General features: G+C 53.1%; 1 protein-coding gene across 3 annotated transcripts in view; it reads left to right on the top strand.

The window, feature by feature from the left end:
- Positions 1 to 17831, top strand: part of MRC2 (mannose receptor C type 2) — a 58759-nt gene that overhangs the window by 17595 nt on the left and 23333 nt on the right. For 2 of the 3 annotated variants that reach the window (XM_043465474.1, XM_043465466.1), the window contains exons 2-6: positions 15045 to 15446; positions 16157 to 16330; positions 16516 to 16680; positions 16867 to 16980; positions 17424 to 17570. In XM_043465474.1, the coding sequence (XP_043321409.1) occupies positions 15045 to 15446; positions 16157 to 16330; positions 16516 to 16680; positions 16867 to 16980; positions 17424 to 17570 (1002 nt within the window). Of the gene's footprint in view, positions 1 to 3784; positions 3948 to 15044; positions 15447 to 16156; positions 16331 to 16515; positions 16681 to 16866; positions 16981 to 17423; positions 17571 to 17831 lie in introns of those variants that run through there. The other variant, XM_043465458.1, reaches the window with a different exon arrangement.

The raw sequence follows: 17831 nt of genomic DNA, 5'->3' as shown, positions 1-17831 counted from the left end.
GCACCTGTTGTATGCCCCAAACCAAGGGGATGGATGGATAAGACACAGCTCCTGCTCTGCAGGAGCCATTTAATGGGGAATAGAGACCCTGAAAGAATCATGTCAATATCTGCATAAATCTCTCCCTGGAGGTCTCCCCAGGAGCCTATGGAGAAGCAGGGAAGGTGTTTTTGAATTCAGTCCACAGGTAAGAAAACCGAGTCCCCTCAGGTCATTTACATTGTAATAGCAGAATCAGAGCCAGAACTCTTAGATTCTCAGCCTGTGCTGCCCCAACCCTTTCCTCATTCTTTTTTAAAAATTTGTTTATTTGTTTATTCATTTATTTGGCTGTGCGGGGTCTCCGCACGGGAGATTTTTAGTTGATCTTCAGTTGAGGCATGTGGGATCTAGTTCCCTGACCGGGGTGGAACCTGGGCCCCCTGCGTTGGGAGCTCAGAGTCTTAGCCACTGGACCACCAGGGAGGTCCCTCTTCCTCCATCCTTGGAGCCCCGCCACCATGGGACAGCCTGAGTCCCAGCAAGGGTCCCATACAGACTCTGTCCGCTGCCACGCCAAGTAGTGGGGGCCCTGCGCCGCCTCCTTCCACACTCCCTCCCAGCTGCATGCTCTGACCTCATTTTCCCTTTACGGCTGCACTTGGATTTGGTTTCTGCAGCACCAGAATTAGGTGGGGAGAGCAGCCCGCCCCATGCTGCCCCGACCTGCCCAGAAATCCCCCCTCTTCCCCCATCACGTTGTTCACAGTCTCTTCTCCTGGCATCTCCCTTGCAGGCACACCTGAGGAGGGTCCCCAAAACTCAGAGGTCAGAAACAAACAATAGCTGCCAGGGACCCACCCATGGGAACTTGGGGAGGACGTTGCATCTGGACAGTGGATTTATTTTTCTTTTAATTCTTCTGAAGAGCAGCTTAAGCACTCGAGTCCTTGGCTTTATTTATTCTTATCATTTCCTCTTATCCAGATTGCAGTGTCTGTTGAGGCCTGGTTCCCAGGCTCTCTGCTGTGAAACAAACAGATTCTGGAGCTCATGGCCCCCACTGGGGCAGAGGCTACTCAATGTCAAAAAACAGTAATGGCTTTCCATTACCAAGGGCTAAAGGTACCGAACATCTTTATGCATCCTCTTGCTTAATCTTCCCAGAAACTCATGTGATGGGTGATATTGGGGTCTTCCCCACAGTGAGGCTTGCAGCTGGCCCCAGAAGGGATTGGGACCTGGGTGGGTCCAGATTCCAGAGTCACCCTTCTAAGCCCTTCTCCAGGCTTCTGGAGGCGGTGTGGGTAAGGAAGTTTCCATGGGTCTGTCACTGCAGAAGTCAGCGAGTGTTTACTCTTTGGCATACAGTTTTAGGGAGATCCTGAAGGTTCCCGAGCAAAAAGGATTCTGAGTTCATGTAACTTCTGCGTTGAGAAGCTGGAGCTGGTATGTTTGTTAAGGATATGCAGTTTAGAGGAGGCACAGGCCACCCACGTGGATTGGGGTCGGTTGGCAGGTATTTCTTTATCCACTGAACTCCTGCTGTGGGGAAGTGAAAAGCCTGGGGCTGCTGGGTGGAAGGGACAATTTCAGTAAACCAACACAGAGGAAGAAAAATCAACAACTTGTTGCTTTTTGATTCCAGAAACAGGGTGAGGAGGAGGGGGTTGGTGGCCCAGGGGGCCAAGGGAAGGGCAGCCCTCAGACACAGGGGGCAAGACAGCAGGTAGGAGGCACCTGATACTTACAAGGTGGTTTGGGCGGAGGTCGCCGTTTTTTCAAAGGCTCAACTGTAAGTGGTTATTTTAAAAAGCGCCCCCTGGAACTTCCCTGGTGGTCCAGTGGTTTAGACTCCTCGCTGCCAATGCAAGGGGCACAGGTTCGATCCCTGGTCAGGGAACTAGATCCCACGTGCTTCATGGTGTGGCACAGCCACAAGATTAAAAAATAAAAGGTGCCCCTCAAAAGCAAAGCAGGGACTTACGGTGGAAATCCCAAACACAGGTTCTTATCTAAATGTCCAGACTCTGGGTGTAAGCAGGCTTGTCACACTGTAAAAGGCAGTTTCTCAAAAGGGTCGTTTTTCTCATCACAGTTTTTTAAAAACAGTGCCATAGCTTGCTTTGAGAACCAAACAAGTCCTTGAATACTGCCATGTCAGAAAGTCACTGGACTGCCAGTGAGTAGAGCAGAAGCTTGTCATGAAACGTGTCACGATTTCTCAGAATCATCGTGATGTGTTTCAGACACATCTCGGTAAAGGAACGCTGCCTGGCACAGGGACATTGTGTTTGCGGGGCAGTGGAGCCTAATTTAGAGGGACCCCCCTCCCAACACATTTCTTTTTTTTTTTCCCAGTTTTGAAATAGGCACAGCCCTCTGGTCATTTTTAATAGAGACCAGAATATTGAAGAATGTTTCTCCACTCTCCTTAGTAGTTCAAAAGTGATGACATATGGCCATTCCCATTCCACTTCAGTGTTGGGGTGGGGGGGCTGTGGCAAACCAGTGAGCCCCTCTCAGATGGGCAGGAACCCCAGGAACTGCAGCTGGCTCCCTGCAGGTAACTGGCTCAACATGGACAGGCCTCCCAATGCTTCTGAGAGATGCTGAAGATTCAGATTTTTATGTGAAAGCTCTCCCCTTTTCAATGTTGGCTCGCTTGGCTTTCACGTACGGGGAAGGCTGTGTGTGATTTGCCTGTGGGTTATCAGTTTAAAGTACCTGGGGTAGTCGTTTGGCGCTCAGCTCTGGAACTGACCGGTCTCCCTGATCTCCCATCTCTGGTCTGCCCCTTACTAGCTGTGTTATCAAGAGGATTGATCTCTGAGGTATTTAATACCCCAGTTTTCTTTTCTGCCAGATGGAGATAAGAATTTTACCTGCTTCTTAGCAGTGCTGTGAGGATTAAGGAGAAAGCCTGGGAAGCCAGTGTCTGGTACCTACAAGTACATGGTACACAGTCACTTGTATCATTATTTGTGGTCTCTTTCCATAAATGGCACCCCACTCCAGTACTCTTGCCTGGCAAATCCCATGGACGAAGGGGCGTGGTAGGCTACAGTCCATGGGGGTCGCAAAGAGTCGGACACGACTGGGCGACTTCACTTTCACTTTCCGTAAGTGCTGGGTGACCATGTGTTGTCATTTGCCTGGGACAGCCGTGACTCAAGCTTGTTGTCATGCTATAATGATTACTGCCTCCCGTTTTCATTCTCAATATGAGACAGTAAACTATATGGTCAACTTATATAAGCAAATACTGGCTGATCCTGTTCAAGGCTTGCATAAGGTTTCGTCTCAATGGAAATGTCATGGTTCCAATTGTTTGAATGTTCTTGGACAAATCACTTAACCTTTCTGTGTTTCCGTTTCCACATTCTAAGGGATTGACACGATGACAACTAAGACTTTCTGGTTCATATTCATTCTGTCATTTGGCAAACATTTACCATGAGGCCAGACTATGCCAGGCAAATGCCCAGGACATGGACAGGCCGGGATACAAGCTGGGCCCCCAAGGGGCACTTAGCCAATGACAAAGTTATTGTGTTCTGTGAATGGGGGTGGGGATCCTACCCCTTTTTTCTATCTTTGAAAACCTTAGCTAGAAATTGTTCATAAAATATTTCTTGTGAATCCAAAGTTTATATTTGAAATCTCAGTTTCTTGCGAACAAGTAATTACATTTCAGTTTAATTCTCCACACGTTTCTTTTATTGTTGTTTGAAAAACATTTCACTATGGAAAATGCAGAAAGGCCTAAAAGAGATTCTTTCTTTTTGTGGACTCTGCAGTAAGCAGTTACTGTGCCTGCATGGGCAGTCCTGTCCAACTCTTTGGGACCCCATGGACTAGCCCACCAGGCTCCTCTGTTCATGGAACTTTCCAGACAAGAATACTGGAGTGGGTTGCCCTTTCCTTCTCCAGGGACTCTTCTCTGGCCCTCTACCCCCCTACCCCAGGTATGTGCCTGTATCTTCTGCATTCATTGGCAGGGGGCAGGTGGATTCTTTACCACCGCACTGCCCTGTGGAGGGTGGGGCGGTTCTAATATTTTACCCTTAAGTTACTGTCTGCACCCCCACACTTCTGCAGCCACTTTGTCGAAAATTAAAACAATTTTTCTTTTTCTTTTTTTTCTGGCCAGCTGTGACTTGAGGGATCTTAGTTTGCAGACCAGGGATTGATTCTACCCTAACACCTGCCCTACCCCAGCTATATTAGCACGGAGTCCTGACCACTGGACTGCCAGGGAATTCCCAAAACTAAGTTTTTTAAAAGTTGCTCTCTCTCAGTCTGTCAGGATGTCTGTTCATAACTCCTCACCTTATTAGCTTATTCCTCCTCAGCCAACCAGGTAGGAAGCCTCTGATCTGGTCCTGGCTGGGGCTCACGCTCCTGTCCGTGGTTTTATAAAATAATCTGCTGACGACTCCCACAGATAAATAAGACAAGTGTGGCCTCTCAGGGGCCATCAGGCCTGCCTCCACGAGTAGGTGGGCACTGCTGTCTGGGCTGTGATCGCGGAGAGGGGCTGGAGATTGCTGGGCCTCGGCTGGAGACGCCCTCGCCCACGCGCCCTCCGTCCAGGCGCAAATGCGCAGCTGGGCCCGGCTCCAACCCGGGGTCCTGACTCCTGCTCTTCGCTGGCCAGTCAGTGAGGTTGGATTGTGCTGGCCCAGAAAGCCACTTCCTGCCGCGACCAGAGCCGGCCGTTGTTGTGAAAGTTGCCCCCCGGGGGAGGAAGTGGCTTTGGGCTGTTTATTTTGGCTGCAGTCAAGCAGACGGCGCCGCCGGGGGCCGCGGACCCGGGGTTCGCAGAGCTGGGCTGGGGAGCCGGGCGGACCTCGGGGCCGTGGCGGGGCGGGGTGAGGGTGCGTGTGGGGGAGGTCAGCGCCCAAATGCCCGGGACGCGCGGCGGGGATGGGGGCGCGGGCGTGGGTGGGGGGCGCATCACGGAGGGAGGGCGCACGGCCTAGGAAGCCGGGCACTGCGGGGGCGGGAGGGCGCCTCGCAGAGCCCGGGTTTGGGAAGGAGGGGTGCAGCGGCCGGAGATCCGGAACTCCAAGGACGGGCAGGTCCCAGCATCTCAGGTCCTGGAGGCGAGTGTGAGGGAAGACGGGGTCCAGGTGGCCCACCCCGGGGATGCTCTGGTGAGGAAGAGACGTGGGGACCGGGCAGGGCAGCCAGGCCCCGGGAGGTGCTCGTGAGCAGAGGTTGCCCGGTCCTCCAAGAGGTTGTGGGCGCAATTAGGCTCGGCAACCCCCGCCCCTCCTAGCCTTCCTACAGGACTCGGCCTGGGAAAGGATAAGCCAAGAGATCCTGACCTTCAGTCGGGAAGACAAAAGCCCCCAGGGGATGAGATCAAACATCTCTAAATCGCTGGAGGGTGGAGGTGGGGTGGGGTGGTGGTGGGGAGGTTGGGGCGGGTGAGGATTTGCCTCCCAGAGAACCCTGGGGGCAGCCCCAGTCAGCTGGCGCCGAGGGTGGGAGTGGGGGGCACCAAGGCAGAGCCATGGGAGGGTGAAAGTAGCCTTTACAAAATTTACCTGAATTCCCTTCCCCTCTTCACTGTGCACCGTTCTTGTGCATCTATTTGGTGACAAACCCATCTATTAACCCATCGTCTGCTTTAACATCCTAGTAGAACACCGTATGGCTCAGTGGTAAAGAATCTGCCTGCAGTGCGGGAACCGTGCGTGCTGGGGGTTCAATCCCTGGGTGGGGAGGATTCCCTGGAGGAGGGAATGGCAACCCACTGCAGTATTCTTGCCTGGAGAATCCCATGGACAGAGGAGCTTGGTGGACTGCAGTCCATGGGGTCGCATAGAGTTGGACATGACTGAAGCGACCGAGCGCACATGCAAAGCAGTGTATCACATTGTGGAACACAGACATTTTAAGGGAAGAGAAGAGCGTGTCTAGAAATGAATGATGGAGGAGGCTCCCCTTGGGTGGAGGAGCTGAGAGAGAGAGACATTGCATGACACTGCGCCCATGCACACTCACACACACACACACGGGCGCGTGTCAGCAGAGCCTGGGGTGGAGTGGGAGTGCTGCCGGATGTGTTTAGTTTTGTCACAGGCTCTGTAAGCAGTGGAAGGCCAGCACTTTGGCCTGGCTGGAGTGGAGGAGCTGGGCGGGAGGATGGAGAGTGTGAAAAGCCTGGAGGGTGGACGGTCCGTCGGGAGAAGTCCACACTAATCCCAGGATTTTGGTGGGACTCTCCTGCCCTCCATGGAAGGAATGCGCTGCCTCCCGCCACCCTCAGGTCCAGTGTGCGAGCCGGGACGTGGACACGGCCTCTAGTAGAGAGAGGTGCAGGGTGGGGTGCCGGGTCCCCAGGGCTGGGCCCTCAGCAGGGCGGGGCGGGCAGCTTGTGCTGACTCAGACATTTCCAAGCCTGGCCTCAGGGCCCAGCGGCTCATTGAAAACAGCTGCTCCTTTTGGCGGGCGGCCCCATGGGCGGGCGGCCCCTGGCTCTCCCTGGGATGACCCCTGGCCTTTGCATGGCCTGGGGAGGGGTACCGATGGGGGAGAGAGGGGTGCTGATGGGGGGGGAGAGGGGTGAGGCCCAGTGACCAGAAGCGCCCCCTGCCATGCCGTCTGGGACCAAATCTGGTCAGCTTCCCCCCGCCCGCTACCTGGTCCCTGGTCCCCAGCTCTCTAGGAGCTGAGCCAGACTGGTCGCTGGGTCCCCAGTCTTTGCTCCTCCATGCCCCAACTTGGAACCGTCTCTGTGTCCTTGACTCTGCTTGTGCCTTTCAGGGTTTTGTTTGACATGCCTCTCATTCAGTAGATGTTTCTGGAGAGCCTGCTGCGTGCCAGGCCTTGTGCTAGAATGAACTTCCCCTCCGCTTCCTTTAGCATGATGTCTTCAGCTTGTAATGGGGAGCAGCCGTCTTATCCGAGGTCAGACCTCTGGCTGCCTCCACTGCTGGGCTGAGTCCCGGAGGCTGTCGGGACAGCTGGGAGGCTTGCTCCTGAGAGAGAGACAGTGTGAGCCTCTGCGCTTGGCCTCAGGACCAGCCCATTGTGTATACTGTGCAGCAGACGGAAAAGGAAAGGAGGCCACGGTGACCCTCAGCCAGGAGGGAGGAGATGGAGTTACTCAGTGTAGGGCAAGTAGCTTTGAAACCCAGTTACCTCTGAGCACAGAAGTAAACTTCCAGGGTGATGCCCTGGATGTCTGAGAAGCAGAGACTCCACACCAGAAAGATTCCATCAGTTACCTGGAAAATCATTCCTATCCACTTTAATTGATGCTTTTGAACTGTGGTGCTGGAGAAGACTCTTGAGTGTCCCTTGGACAGCGTGGAGATCAAACCAGTCAATCCTAAAGGAAATCAATCATGAATATTCATTGGACGGACTGATCCTGAAGCTCCAATACTTTGGCCATCTGATGCAAAGGGCTGACTCATTGGAAAAGACCCTGATGCTGGGAAAGATTGAAGGCAGGAAGAGAAGGGGATGACAGAGGATGAGATGGTTGGATGGCCATCACCAACTCAATGGACAAGAGTTTGAACAAACTCCAGGAGATGGTGAAGGACGGGGAAGACTGGCCTGCCGTAGTTTATGGGGTTGCAGAGAGTCAAACACAACTTAGCAGCCGAACAACAAGAACAACCCAAACCACGCAGTATGAATTAGACCTGATGGTTTTGCACATGTTGTTATATTGCCTGTAACTTTTTCATGACTTGGTTTGTGAGTTCTGCCTTTCCAGGTTCACTGTAAACATCTTGAGGGCAGAAACCATATCCTTGATTTCCCTGTAGTACCTCGTTCAGTGCTTCACAAAAACTTGTCATTGTCGCGAATGAGAAAACCCTGGGGGGAGCAGCCAGAAAAGTGGTCAGGAGGATGGGGGATGGGGGGTCCAGCCTCCAAACATCTCCTGTGACGTGGCCCAGATGCAGCCACCAGCCCAAGCAGCCCATCACTGGTCTGACGGTCAGAGGGCACCCGGGTACCATGCCTCCAGGGGAGTCAAGAGCATGGACCCGTGTTCCGGACTGGGAGAAAGGCTCTGACTCCAGGACCTAGGGCTGTGTGTTTATCAGGATTCTTTGGTTACAAGGACAAAATCCTGATGCAAACCAGCTCAGCACAAAAAAAAGAAAAGAGAGAGAGAAATGTGGCTGCAAACGATCCTGAATGATGCATGGAGCAGAGGAAGAGCTACAAGAATTCAGGGACGGGCTGGACATTCTACACCCTGGGCACTCACTCCCCTTCCTTCCATCTCTCAGCTCTGTGTCTCTTCCTATAGTATCCCTTCCTTGCCTACAGCAGAAAGGTCTTTTCCTCTTGGTAGGAAACGTGGCTCTTGGCAGCCCCAGATTAGACAGGGGACCTCAGTGTTCCGGGAGGCACTCTGGTCAGCCCTGTTTAAGTGCGAGTCACTGTGGCCTGGCAATGGGCATGATTATTGGCCAGTAATAAGCCTCACCGGCTTCCCTGGTAACTCAGCTGGTAAAGAATCTGCCTGCAATGCAGGAGACCCTGGTTTGATTCCTGGGTCAGGAAGATCCCCTGGAGAAGGGATAGGCTGCCCACTCCAGTATTCTTGGGCTTTCCTGGTGGTTCAGACAGTAAAGAATCCTCCTGCTATGCAAGAGACTTGGGTTTAATCCCTGGGTCAGGAAGATCCCCTGGAGGAGGTCATGGCAACCCACTCCAGTATTCTTGCCTTGGAAAATCCCCATGGACAGGGGAGCCTGGCAGACTACAGTCCATGGGGTCGCAGAGAGTCGGACACGACTGAGCGACTTAGCACAGCACAGCACAATGAGCCTGGTGCCCACTCAGCCAGAGATACAGGAAAATTCTTGATAAATAAGAAGGGGAAGAGGACGGGAAGTTTGCTGGGCAGACAAAACAAAGATCAGAGACTGTGGGCGGCTCCACGAGGTCAGGGATTCTGTTACCCTCTCCGCATGTTCCACGCAGAGCCCGGCCCCTGCCAGCCCGTATAGCGACAGGCTGGGTTGTATCTGTGTGGCTCAGCCCTGCACCCTCAGGCCTGGCACCCTGCCCGGCATCCGTGAGGTTCTCAGGGAATATTTGTTGAACAAATAAATGCATGACGTGCAGTTGGCGCTCCATGCATGGTTACCTGCCTGGCTTCATTCATTTGTTCACTGCCTGAACAAGTGCACTGTGACCCACACCTGGGTGCCTGGTGTGGTGGTGTTGGGGTGACCATCCAGATACGGGGGGCCGTCCTTGTCCTCGCTGAGGACTCTACAAGGTCCCAGCGAGGGCCGCTTCCACTCCCTGCACAGCCACCCGAGGCTCTCAGGCGAGAGGGCTGGGTAAGGGTGGAGGGGGCCTTCTTGGGATGGGGGAGCCTTCCCGTGACGGGGGCGCATCAGGTGTTCGCTTTGAGTTCCTCCTGCCACCTCCCGTGTGCCTGCGGAGAGCAGAGCTCGGATGACGGTACAGAGTCAGTTCCCAAAATGCCTGGTTTCCTTCCCATCCCTTGAGCATCTTTAGCTTGGCCAAGCCTGGGCCTCATCTCTGCTTCCATTGGCCCTTGGAGAAACAGCTTTCTTTCTGGGAGGACCCAGACCCACCCCTCAACTCTGGGTGGAAAATACTCTTCCCCAGAGGCCCCCAGCCCCCTCCTTGGCAAAGCCCCAGGGTTCCACTGCTAAGAATTCCCCTCCACCTCCCCGCTGCTCCCAAATTCCTTTTCCTTTTCTCATTTGCTGCCAAGGCAGTTCTGTGACCCGCATCCCTCACCTTCTGCCTCCTCCAGATCCTCAGTGACTTTAGAGTCCGAAGGCCCAGCTCCCTCCGCTGCCCCCAGACACCTGGGCTTGAAGGGCTTGTCTGCCCTTGTCTCCTGCTGTGTCCAGACCCACCGTCTCTACCTGGGACGGTGCTGTGTGTCTCCTCGGGTTCCTAGCATTGCCTGGGACGTATGCAGGGAGAGATGGGTCATTGAACGCAGGCCCTCGGACGACGGGGAGGAGGGGCTTGCAGCAGTGACCCGGGTGACAGAGGAGGAAGCTGAGGCCTTGACGGTGCTGTGCTTGGGCGTCCTGCTCTCTTCCCCTCTGGGCCTCAGTTTCCTCATCTGTCCAGTGGTGGGAAGGTGGCGTCTCCTGACCACGTGGCCTCTTTTGGACCCTTCACTTGCCCCTGGTTACAACTGCATGCCTGCTGAAGTGGATGTACCGTGCCTGGGTTTTCTGGTTGGGGAGGAAGGGAAGACACCGGCCCCTGGGCTGCTTTCTGCCCCTGTGATGTTTTGGGCTGCGTGTCCAGCCCCGTCTCTAAGATCACCTATAAAAGCAAGTACTGCTTTCTCCCTTTTCCAGTCCCGGACCCTTTCCCTCCCCCTGCCAAGGGTTACTTTCTGTTGCTGACTGTCCTCGCTGGAGTGGAGTTTCTGAGAAACAAATGCCCAATTCAGTCAAACGCTCGGGCAGACCTGGATGGAGTCCTGGGCCAGTCTGCGGTTCCTGGAGAGGAGCTGGAAGGGAAGGAGCAGGTTAGGCCTGGGGGCGACGGGGAAGGCTTCGCTGTGGTGGTCACGTTTGTTGGTCCTTCAGGAAGTCACCTGTGTCTTGCCCAAAGAGGACCCCTGTCCTGGTGTCATCAAAGAATAGAGTGACCAGTGTCCCTCACCACCAGCCTTCCCACTCTGGAGTTTGTTTGTTTCTTTTTTAAATTCTAACATTTATTTTTTTTTTTTTAAGTTTTATTATTTATTTATTTGGCTGCACAGGTCTTAGTTGCATCTCACAGGATCTTTGATCTTCGTTACAGCATGAGAACTCTTAGTTATGGCATGTGGGGTCTAGTTCCCTGACCAGGGATCAAACCTGGGCCCCTTGCAATGGGAACGTGGAGTTTTAGCCACTGGACCGCCAGGGAAGCTGCCCACTGTGGAGTTTCAACATGGAGTGACAGGAGCTGTGGGTGCTCTGTTTTAGTGAAATTGATTTGGCAGCTGGGACGAGGAGCAGAAAGTTTAGGTTGGTTGTGATTGTTATCTAGGCATGGAATTCATTCATTCATTCTTCATTTGTTCATTTGTTATTTTATTAAGCAGTACCGTCTGTCGGGTGGAGTTACAGGTACTGAGGATACAGTGTGAAGATGAAGTCTTGGAAACTTCTGAACAAGACTGGAGACAGAAAATAAACAAAACCATGTTAGTTCATGAGCTCTGGCTCTGGAAATAGAAGGTTAGCTTGTATTAGTCTGGTTCTGTGGCCAAAAGCCCTTATCAGTTAATGATAAAACACAAAATACAGTGGTTCAGGAGCAGTCAAAACCAGGCAGAGGCCAAGGAGGAAACAGTCCTTGAGAGAAAAGATGAAGATGAGGTGAGTGGTTCATTTAAACAGCTTTCTGGCTTCCCTGGCGGCTCAGACGGTAGGGAATCTGCCTGCAATGCAGGAGACCAGTGTTCAATCCCTGGGTGGGTAAGATCCCCTGGAGAGGAGAATGGCTGCCCGCTCCAGTATTCCTGCCTGGAGAATTCCATAGACAGAGGAGCCGGGGAGCTACAGTCTATGGAGTCGCAAAGGGTTGGATATCACTGAGTGACTAACTCTTTTCAGCTTTTCACTTTCCTCCTGAGAACACTGCCCAGTTTGAGGAGCTCCAAAAGAACGGGGCAGCTTTACTGGTCAGAGTGTGGGGCTACCAGAAAAGCTAAAAATCGAGAGGGAAAATCCTAGAAAGGCAAGAGATGTCCTCATACAAATTCTCCTCAAATATTTGGAAACTGTGCATGGGCAGAGGGACGCTTTAGGGAACCCAGCAAGAAACAGCAGTGGGGAAGAAGAGATTTCAGTTGCTGCTGAGAAGACAAGAGTTTGGAATTCAAGTTCCACTGAGTTAGAGGAGCTTGGCAATTGCCTAAGGTTTTCTTTTGAAATGCTAGAAGGGCCTCACCTCATGATTAAACCCAAGGTTAAGGGCCACACCTTAAGACTGAACTAAAAACCCGAACAGCCCCACCCTAGCGAAACCAAGCCCCTGCAGAATCAGGATGATCTACCAGCAGTTTAACTGCCTGCCACAACAAAACTCCACATTCTTTTAAGGAAGATAATGCGCCAGAGTCCCTGTAACATGTCATCCACAAGTCCAATATGCAATAATAATAATACAAAAGAAACAGGCTCCTGGTAACATTATCCACTATGTCCAGTATGTAATAAAATTTACTATACATGCAAACAGCAGGAATAATCAACAGAAAAAAATAGTCAGCAGACCCAGACTCACAGATAGCCCAGATGTTGGAAAAATGTCAGATAACAATAAATGCTGGAGAGAGAATTTGCTAGAGAGTAACTGCGACTACTTTACATGTGGAAGTCGGAGAAGGCCTCTCTAAAGATGTGACATTTTTAATACCAATCTCAGGCCAGTTAAATCAGTCTCTGGAGTGGTACCTGGGCACCTGCGTTGTTTATTTTTTGCTGCACCGTGTGGCATGCAGGAGCATGTGGGATCTTAGTTCCCCGACCAGGGATTGAACCCATGCCCCCTGCATTGGGAATGCAGAGTCTTAACCAGTGGACCACCGGGCAAGTCCCCAAGATGTGACTTTTTTTTTTCTGAAATGTGAAATGACAGACAGAGGAAGCAGTGCAAAGGCCCTGAGGCAGGAAAGAGTCAGGCCTGTTCAAGGAAGGGCAAGGAGGTCCGTGCAACTTAAGCAAGGGGGAGTAGTGTGATCTGAGATTAGACTGGTTAGCAGGACCAGAACATGTGGGATCTGATGGCTCATAGCAAGGAGTTTGAATTTCATTTATAGAATGATGAATTGCCTTTGAAGGCAGGAGAGAGACTAACATGACATATTGCGTTTTCTTTTGCTTTGAGAGAAGCTGTCATTTCAAATATTTAACAGCCAATTACATTTCATTTGTTGTAGCTGTGTATACATGTCTTTTACTCATTTTCTACTATATTGGTGCCATTTTACTCCTAATTTATTATAGTTTTTTGTAGAAGCTATTTTCATTTTAGGGAATAAACTATTTGCCTCTAGTAAGTTACATGTATTTTTGTCACTTGAATTCTGATTGTTTTATAGCATTTTTTGTGCCATGAAAAAAACTATGTTACTGAACTTACCACTGTTTTCTTTACGACTTTCAACACGCCAGTATTATTATTATTTTTTTAAATATTTATTTGACTGCTCCAGGGCATAGTTGTAGCATGTGGCATCTAGTTCCCTGACCAGAGATTGAACCTGGGCCCCCTGCGTTGGGAGCAGAGAACACTCCAATATTATTTAAAAAAATTTTTTTTTTTTAGAACTTATTTATCTTTAAAAGATCATGCTGCTTGGCCATGATGAATGACTTGCAGAGGGAGGACAAGGCCAGCATGATGGAACAGAAAGGTCTTGGGGTTTGGACTCAGAAGATGGGAGGCCAGATTTCAGCCTCAAGACTTTGGTCCAACTCTTATACTACCCATAGTCAAATTCTTTGCCTGTAGTATGGAATCATCATCATCAGTAACGTTTATGGTGCTCTTATGTGCTGGACCCTGTTCCAAACACTTTACATGTATTATCTCATTTAACCTTTACAATAGTTTCATGATAAGGGAGCTAAACAATGCACTCAACTCACACATTAAATGGCACAGCTGGGGTCTGAACCCAGACTCATGCTTTTCAGGCATGAAAATTATCCTGAAGAGCCAGTGGCTGGTGGATGCAGAAGTGCTTTGGAGCCTGGGATGTGCTGTGTGTATGTGTGTTGTTGTACTCAGTGGCAGCTAGGGCACAAAACGTGATGTCACAGAGACCTGGGTTTGCTTCCTGGCTGTGTGATACCATGACTGGGTCACTTTGTGGCTCAAACACATGTCAGTTCCTTTCTCTCCCTTTCTCTCTCTCAAAACCTTAAAGATACAATAAAAGCCTTGAGATACAATTCACATCTCGTAAAACTCACCCATTTAAAATATGCCTTTAATTGGGTTTTAGTATGTTCACAGAATTGTGCAACTATCATGACAATCTAATTTTATTTTTTAAACGATTGGGTTTATTTATTTATTTGTCTGCTCTGGGTCTTAGTTGAGCAAGAGGGATCTTCAGTCTTTGCCCTGGCATGTGAACTCTTAGTTGCAGCATGTAGGATCTAGTTCCCTTGACCAGGGATCGAACCTGCACTGGGAGCGCAGAGTCTTAGCCACTGGACCACCAGGGAAGTCCCATGGCAATTTGATTTTAGAACATTTTCATTACCCCCTAAAGAAACCCTGTGCTTTTTCTTAGCCACTCCCCATTCCCATTACCCAACCTAGCTCCAGGGAACCACTGATCTACCTCCTATAAATTTAAATCTTGATTTCTTCATCAGTGTTTGGCAGAGGGCAGGTTGGACTTCATTGTCTTTCATAGAGTATCTGCTCAGTGAGATGATGGGTGAGAAGATGTGAGACTGGGGAAGGCAAGAGAGCTAAGTTCTGTCTAAAATCTCAGGAGTGAGATGATTATGGGAAGTGAATGGTTGGAAGTGAATGCTGGGGGCGGGCATGGCGAGTGGTTTGGGAAGATTCTAAATGAGAGGGAAAGATGGAGCCAGTGAATGTGAGGAGCAGTGGGGAAGAGTGAGGCAAAGCAGTTTCAAGCTGGAGAACTTTGCTGGAAAAACAACGCCATGTAACAGAGGTTGGGATAAAGGCTGCAGTGTGGTGTGTGATGTAAACACCTTCCCCCTCCTCCTCAGATCTTCATAAAAGTAAACAGTCCCCAACTTGCCATGTGGAATTGGGTTTGCTTTGGGGGAAGCAGGATGGAAGGCTGAGTCCTCCTCCAGGTGCTGTGGGACCAGGGCAGAGGCTGGCCATGTGGGCTCTGCCTTGACTGGGCACAGGGGGTCAGCCGTGCCTCTCACCACCCCAAGCAAAGGGCTGGTCGTGAGGATGGAGTGATTTATCACAGGAGAGAAGGCTCACAACCCAGTACCAGGGTCAGTGTCTGCAGGCAGCCTGGCCGTCAGCAGCAGCCAGGAGACCCCCGTGATGGCCTTGTGTCCTGCTTTCCCTTCCAGAGCCCAACGTCTTCGTCATCTTCAGCCATGGACTGCAGGGCTGCCTGGAGGCCCAGGGAGGGCAGGTCCGGGTCTCCCCAGCCTGCAACACCAGCCTTCCTGCCCAGCGCTGGAAGTGGGTCTCCCGAAACCGGCTCTTCAACCTGGGCACCATGCAGTGCCTGGGCACAGGCTGGCCGGGCACCAACACCACCGCCTCCCTGGGCATGTACGAGTGTGACCGCGAGGCACTGAATCTTCGCTGGAACTGTCGCACCCTGGGCGACCAGCTGTCCCTGCTCCTGGGGGGCCGTTCCGGCAACACGTCCAAGGCTGGCACCCCTGAGCGCGGTGACCAGACCCGCAGCGGCCAGTGGCGTCTCTATGGCAGCGACGAGGACCTGTGTGCGCGGCCCTACTATGGTGAGAGGCTGCCCCTAGTGTCAGGGGCTTGGAGCCACGAGGGACAGACGTGGGGGAGACAAAACCTTGGCCTCCACAGGCCTCTGGCAGTCAACTCTTTCATCGTCATGGGAACCATTTGGGGATCATGGAGAAAATGAACTTCAGGGCATTTAATTTGCCTTAAAAAAATGACAAAACCTGATACACTCTTGTAAAGACCTTGGTCAGTTCAAAAGTGTATAACGTACAACTAAAAGAGAAATCGCTTCTCTCCCAGGCCCACTCTTCAAGGGAGACCCCAGGGTCACCGTCCACAGGTGTCTCCATCCCCCTTCTGCAGGGGTGAATGGGCACCGGAGTCACCCAGTGAGAGGCCTTTCCTGGTGGGCCGCTCCATCCTGGGGGCCCTTTCCCAGGATACCTCCTAGAGTGCCAAGATGGAACTTGGCATGTGAGGCAGCTGGATTTTGGACAGGTGTTAGAGGCCCTAGGGGACCCCCCTTCCCAGCCTGATGGGATGAGCAGTGGGACCTCTCGCAGGCTCCTGGGCTGACCCAAGGGCAGAGGCAGCCTTCCGGCCACTGTCTGGCATCGCTGCCCCCTCCCTCTCTCTGCTGACCCCTGCCCACCCCAGCTCCCGGGGCTGTAGGGGATTTTCCCTGAGGGGTGAGCGGGCTGGGCAGCCTCTGGGGCCCAGATGCCAAGGGCCCGGCTCCCCTCTCCTGCAGAGGTCTACACCATCCAGGGCAACTCCCACGGGAAACCGTGCACCATCCCCTTCAAGTATGACAACCAGTGGTTCCACGGCTGCACCAGCACGGGCCGAGAGGATGGGCACCTGTGGTGCGCCACCACCCAGGACTACGGCAAGGATGAGCGCTGGGGCTTCTGCCCCATCAAGGGTGAGGGAGGTCGGCCCTGGGGTGGGGAGTACAGCGGGTGTGGGTGGCAGAACTTTCCGGACTTGAGTGAGAAGTGCCCCCACCCACCACCTCCGTAGGGTCTCTTCCTGTTCCTTGAGGGACCTCCCCTTGGACCCCGCAGAGCGGAGTGGGGCGGGACCCACACCTGGTTGTCATGGTGGCAGGTAATGACTGCGAGACCTTCTGGGACAAGGACCAGCTGACGGACAGCTGCTATCAGTTCAACTTCCAGTCCACGCTGTCCTGGAGGGAGGCCTGGGCCAGCTGCGAGCAGCAGGGGGCGGACCTGCTGAGCATCACGGAGATCCACGAGCAGACCTACATCAATGGTGAGGCAGGGGGAGGGGGCAGCGGGCAGGACCCCGAGACCAGTCCCCACCTTTGGAGGGGGCCCTGAGCCCTTTCTCCTGCTGCTGGAGGGCAGGATGCAGCTGGTGGGGCAGCGAGTGGAGGGCTGGGGCCGGGGCAAACCCCACCCCCACCCCCGCTTCTCACTGTCGCCCTCTTGTGGTCAGGGCTCCTCACTGGCTACAGCTCCACGCTGTGGATCGGCCTTAACGACCTGGACACCAGTGGAGGCTGGCAGTGGTCAGACAACTCGCCTCTCAAGTACCTCAACTGGGAGAGTGGTGAGGCGCCGGGTTTGGGGTGCAGGGCGGCCTGGGGATCCCACAAGCACTTGGTCTCCTAGGGACTCCTTCCCTGATATCCTACTGCAGACCAGCAGAGTTGCACCCACTTCGGATTGGGTGCCAATGGTCCGTGCAGCACGTTGTCTGAATTACAAATGATGCCCTTTCCTGGGGGCACTGGGCCTGGGAGGTGGACTGGATTTCATCCCCATGCACCCCTTCAGCCACGGGCATGGGGCCCTCAGCACGCCAGCAGCCTGGCCAGGGCAGAGGGTCGAGGACCACGCGAGCCCCGGTGAGGAGGCAGGAGAGCCAAAGCGCAGCGCTGGGCATCTGAGCAGGCTCAGGCTTCCGGGGAAGCGCGAGGCTCGGGGGAGGGCTCCCAGGCCAGGGGGTGAGTTCCTCTCCCCTGGGGCGCTGGCGCCCTGCGCTCCCCACAGATCAGCCGGACAACCCGAGCGAGGAGAACTGCGGGGTGATCCGCACGGAGTCGTCGGGCGGCTGGCAGAACCGCGACTGCAGCATCGCGCTGCCCTACGTCTGCAAGAAGAAGCCCAACGCCACGGCTGCCGAGCCCCCGCCTCCCGGTGAGCGGGGTGGACGTGGGTGGTGGGGGGGCTCCTCAGGCCGCCGCCACTGCCCACCCACCCTCACAGCACAGGGGGCTCTGATCTTCCCTCTTCTTAAATGGTTCCGCTGAAATCTGAACAAATTGGGATGTGCTATTAATTCATTCCGGGACATTTGTTGGGAATTGTGTTAAGTACTTCACAACCCATCGTGTCCTCCCGGTCGTCACAGTCTGCTGCGGGTGATGGACATGTCAACACACAAACGGAATATCCAGA

The sequence above is a fragment of the Cervus canadensis genome, chromosome 1 (genome assembly GCF_019320065.1).
Source record: "Cervus canadensis isolate Bull #8, Minnesota chromosome 1, ASM1932006v1, whole genome shotgun sequence".
In the NCBI taxonomy this organism is placed as follows: Eukaryota; Metazoa; Chordata; class Mammalia; order Artiodactyla; family Cervidae; genus Cervus; species Cervus canadensis.
This window is presented reverse-complemented; position numbering and strand designations above follow the sequence as displayed.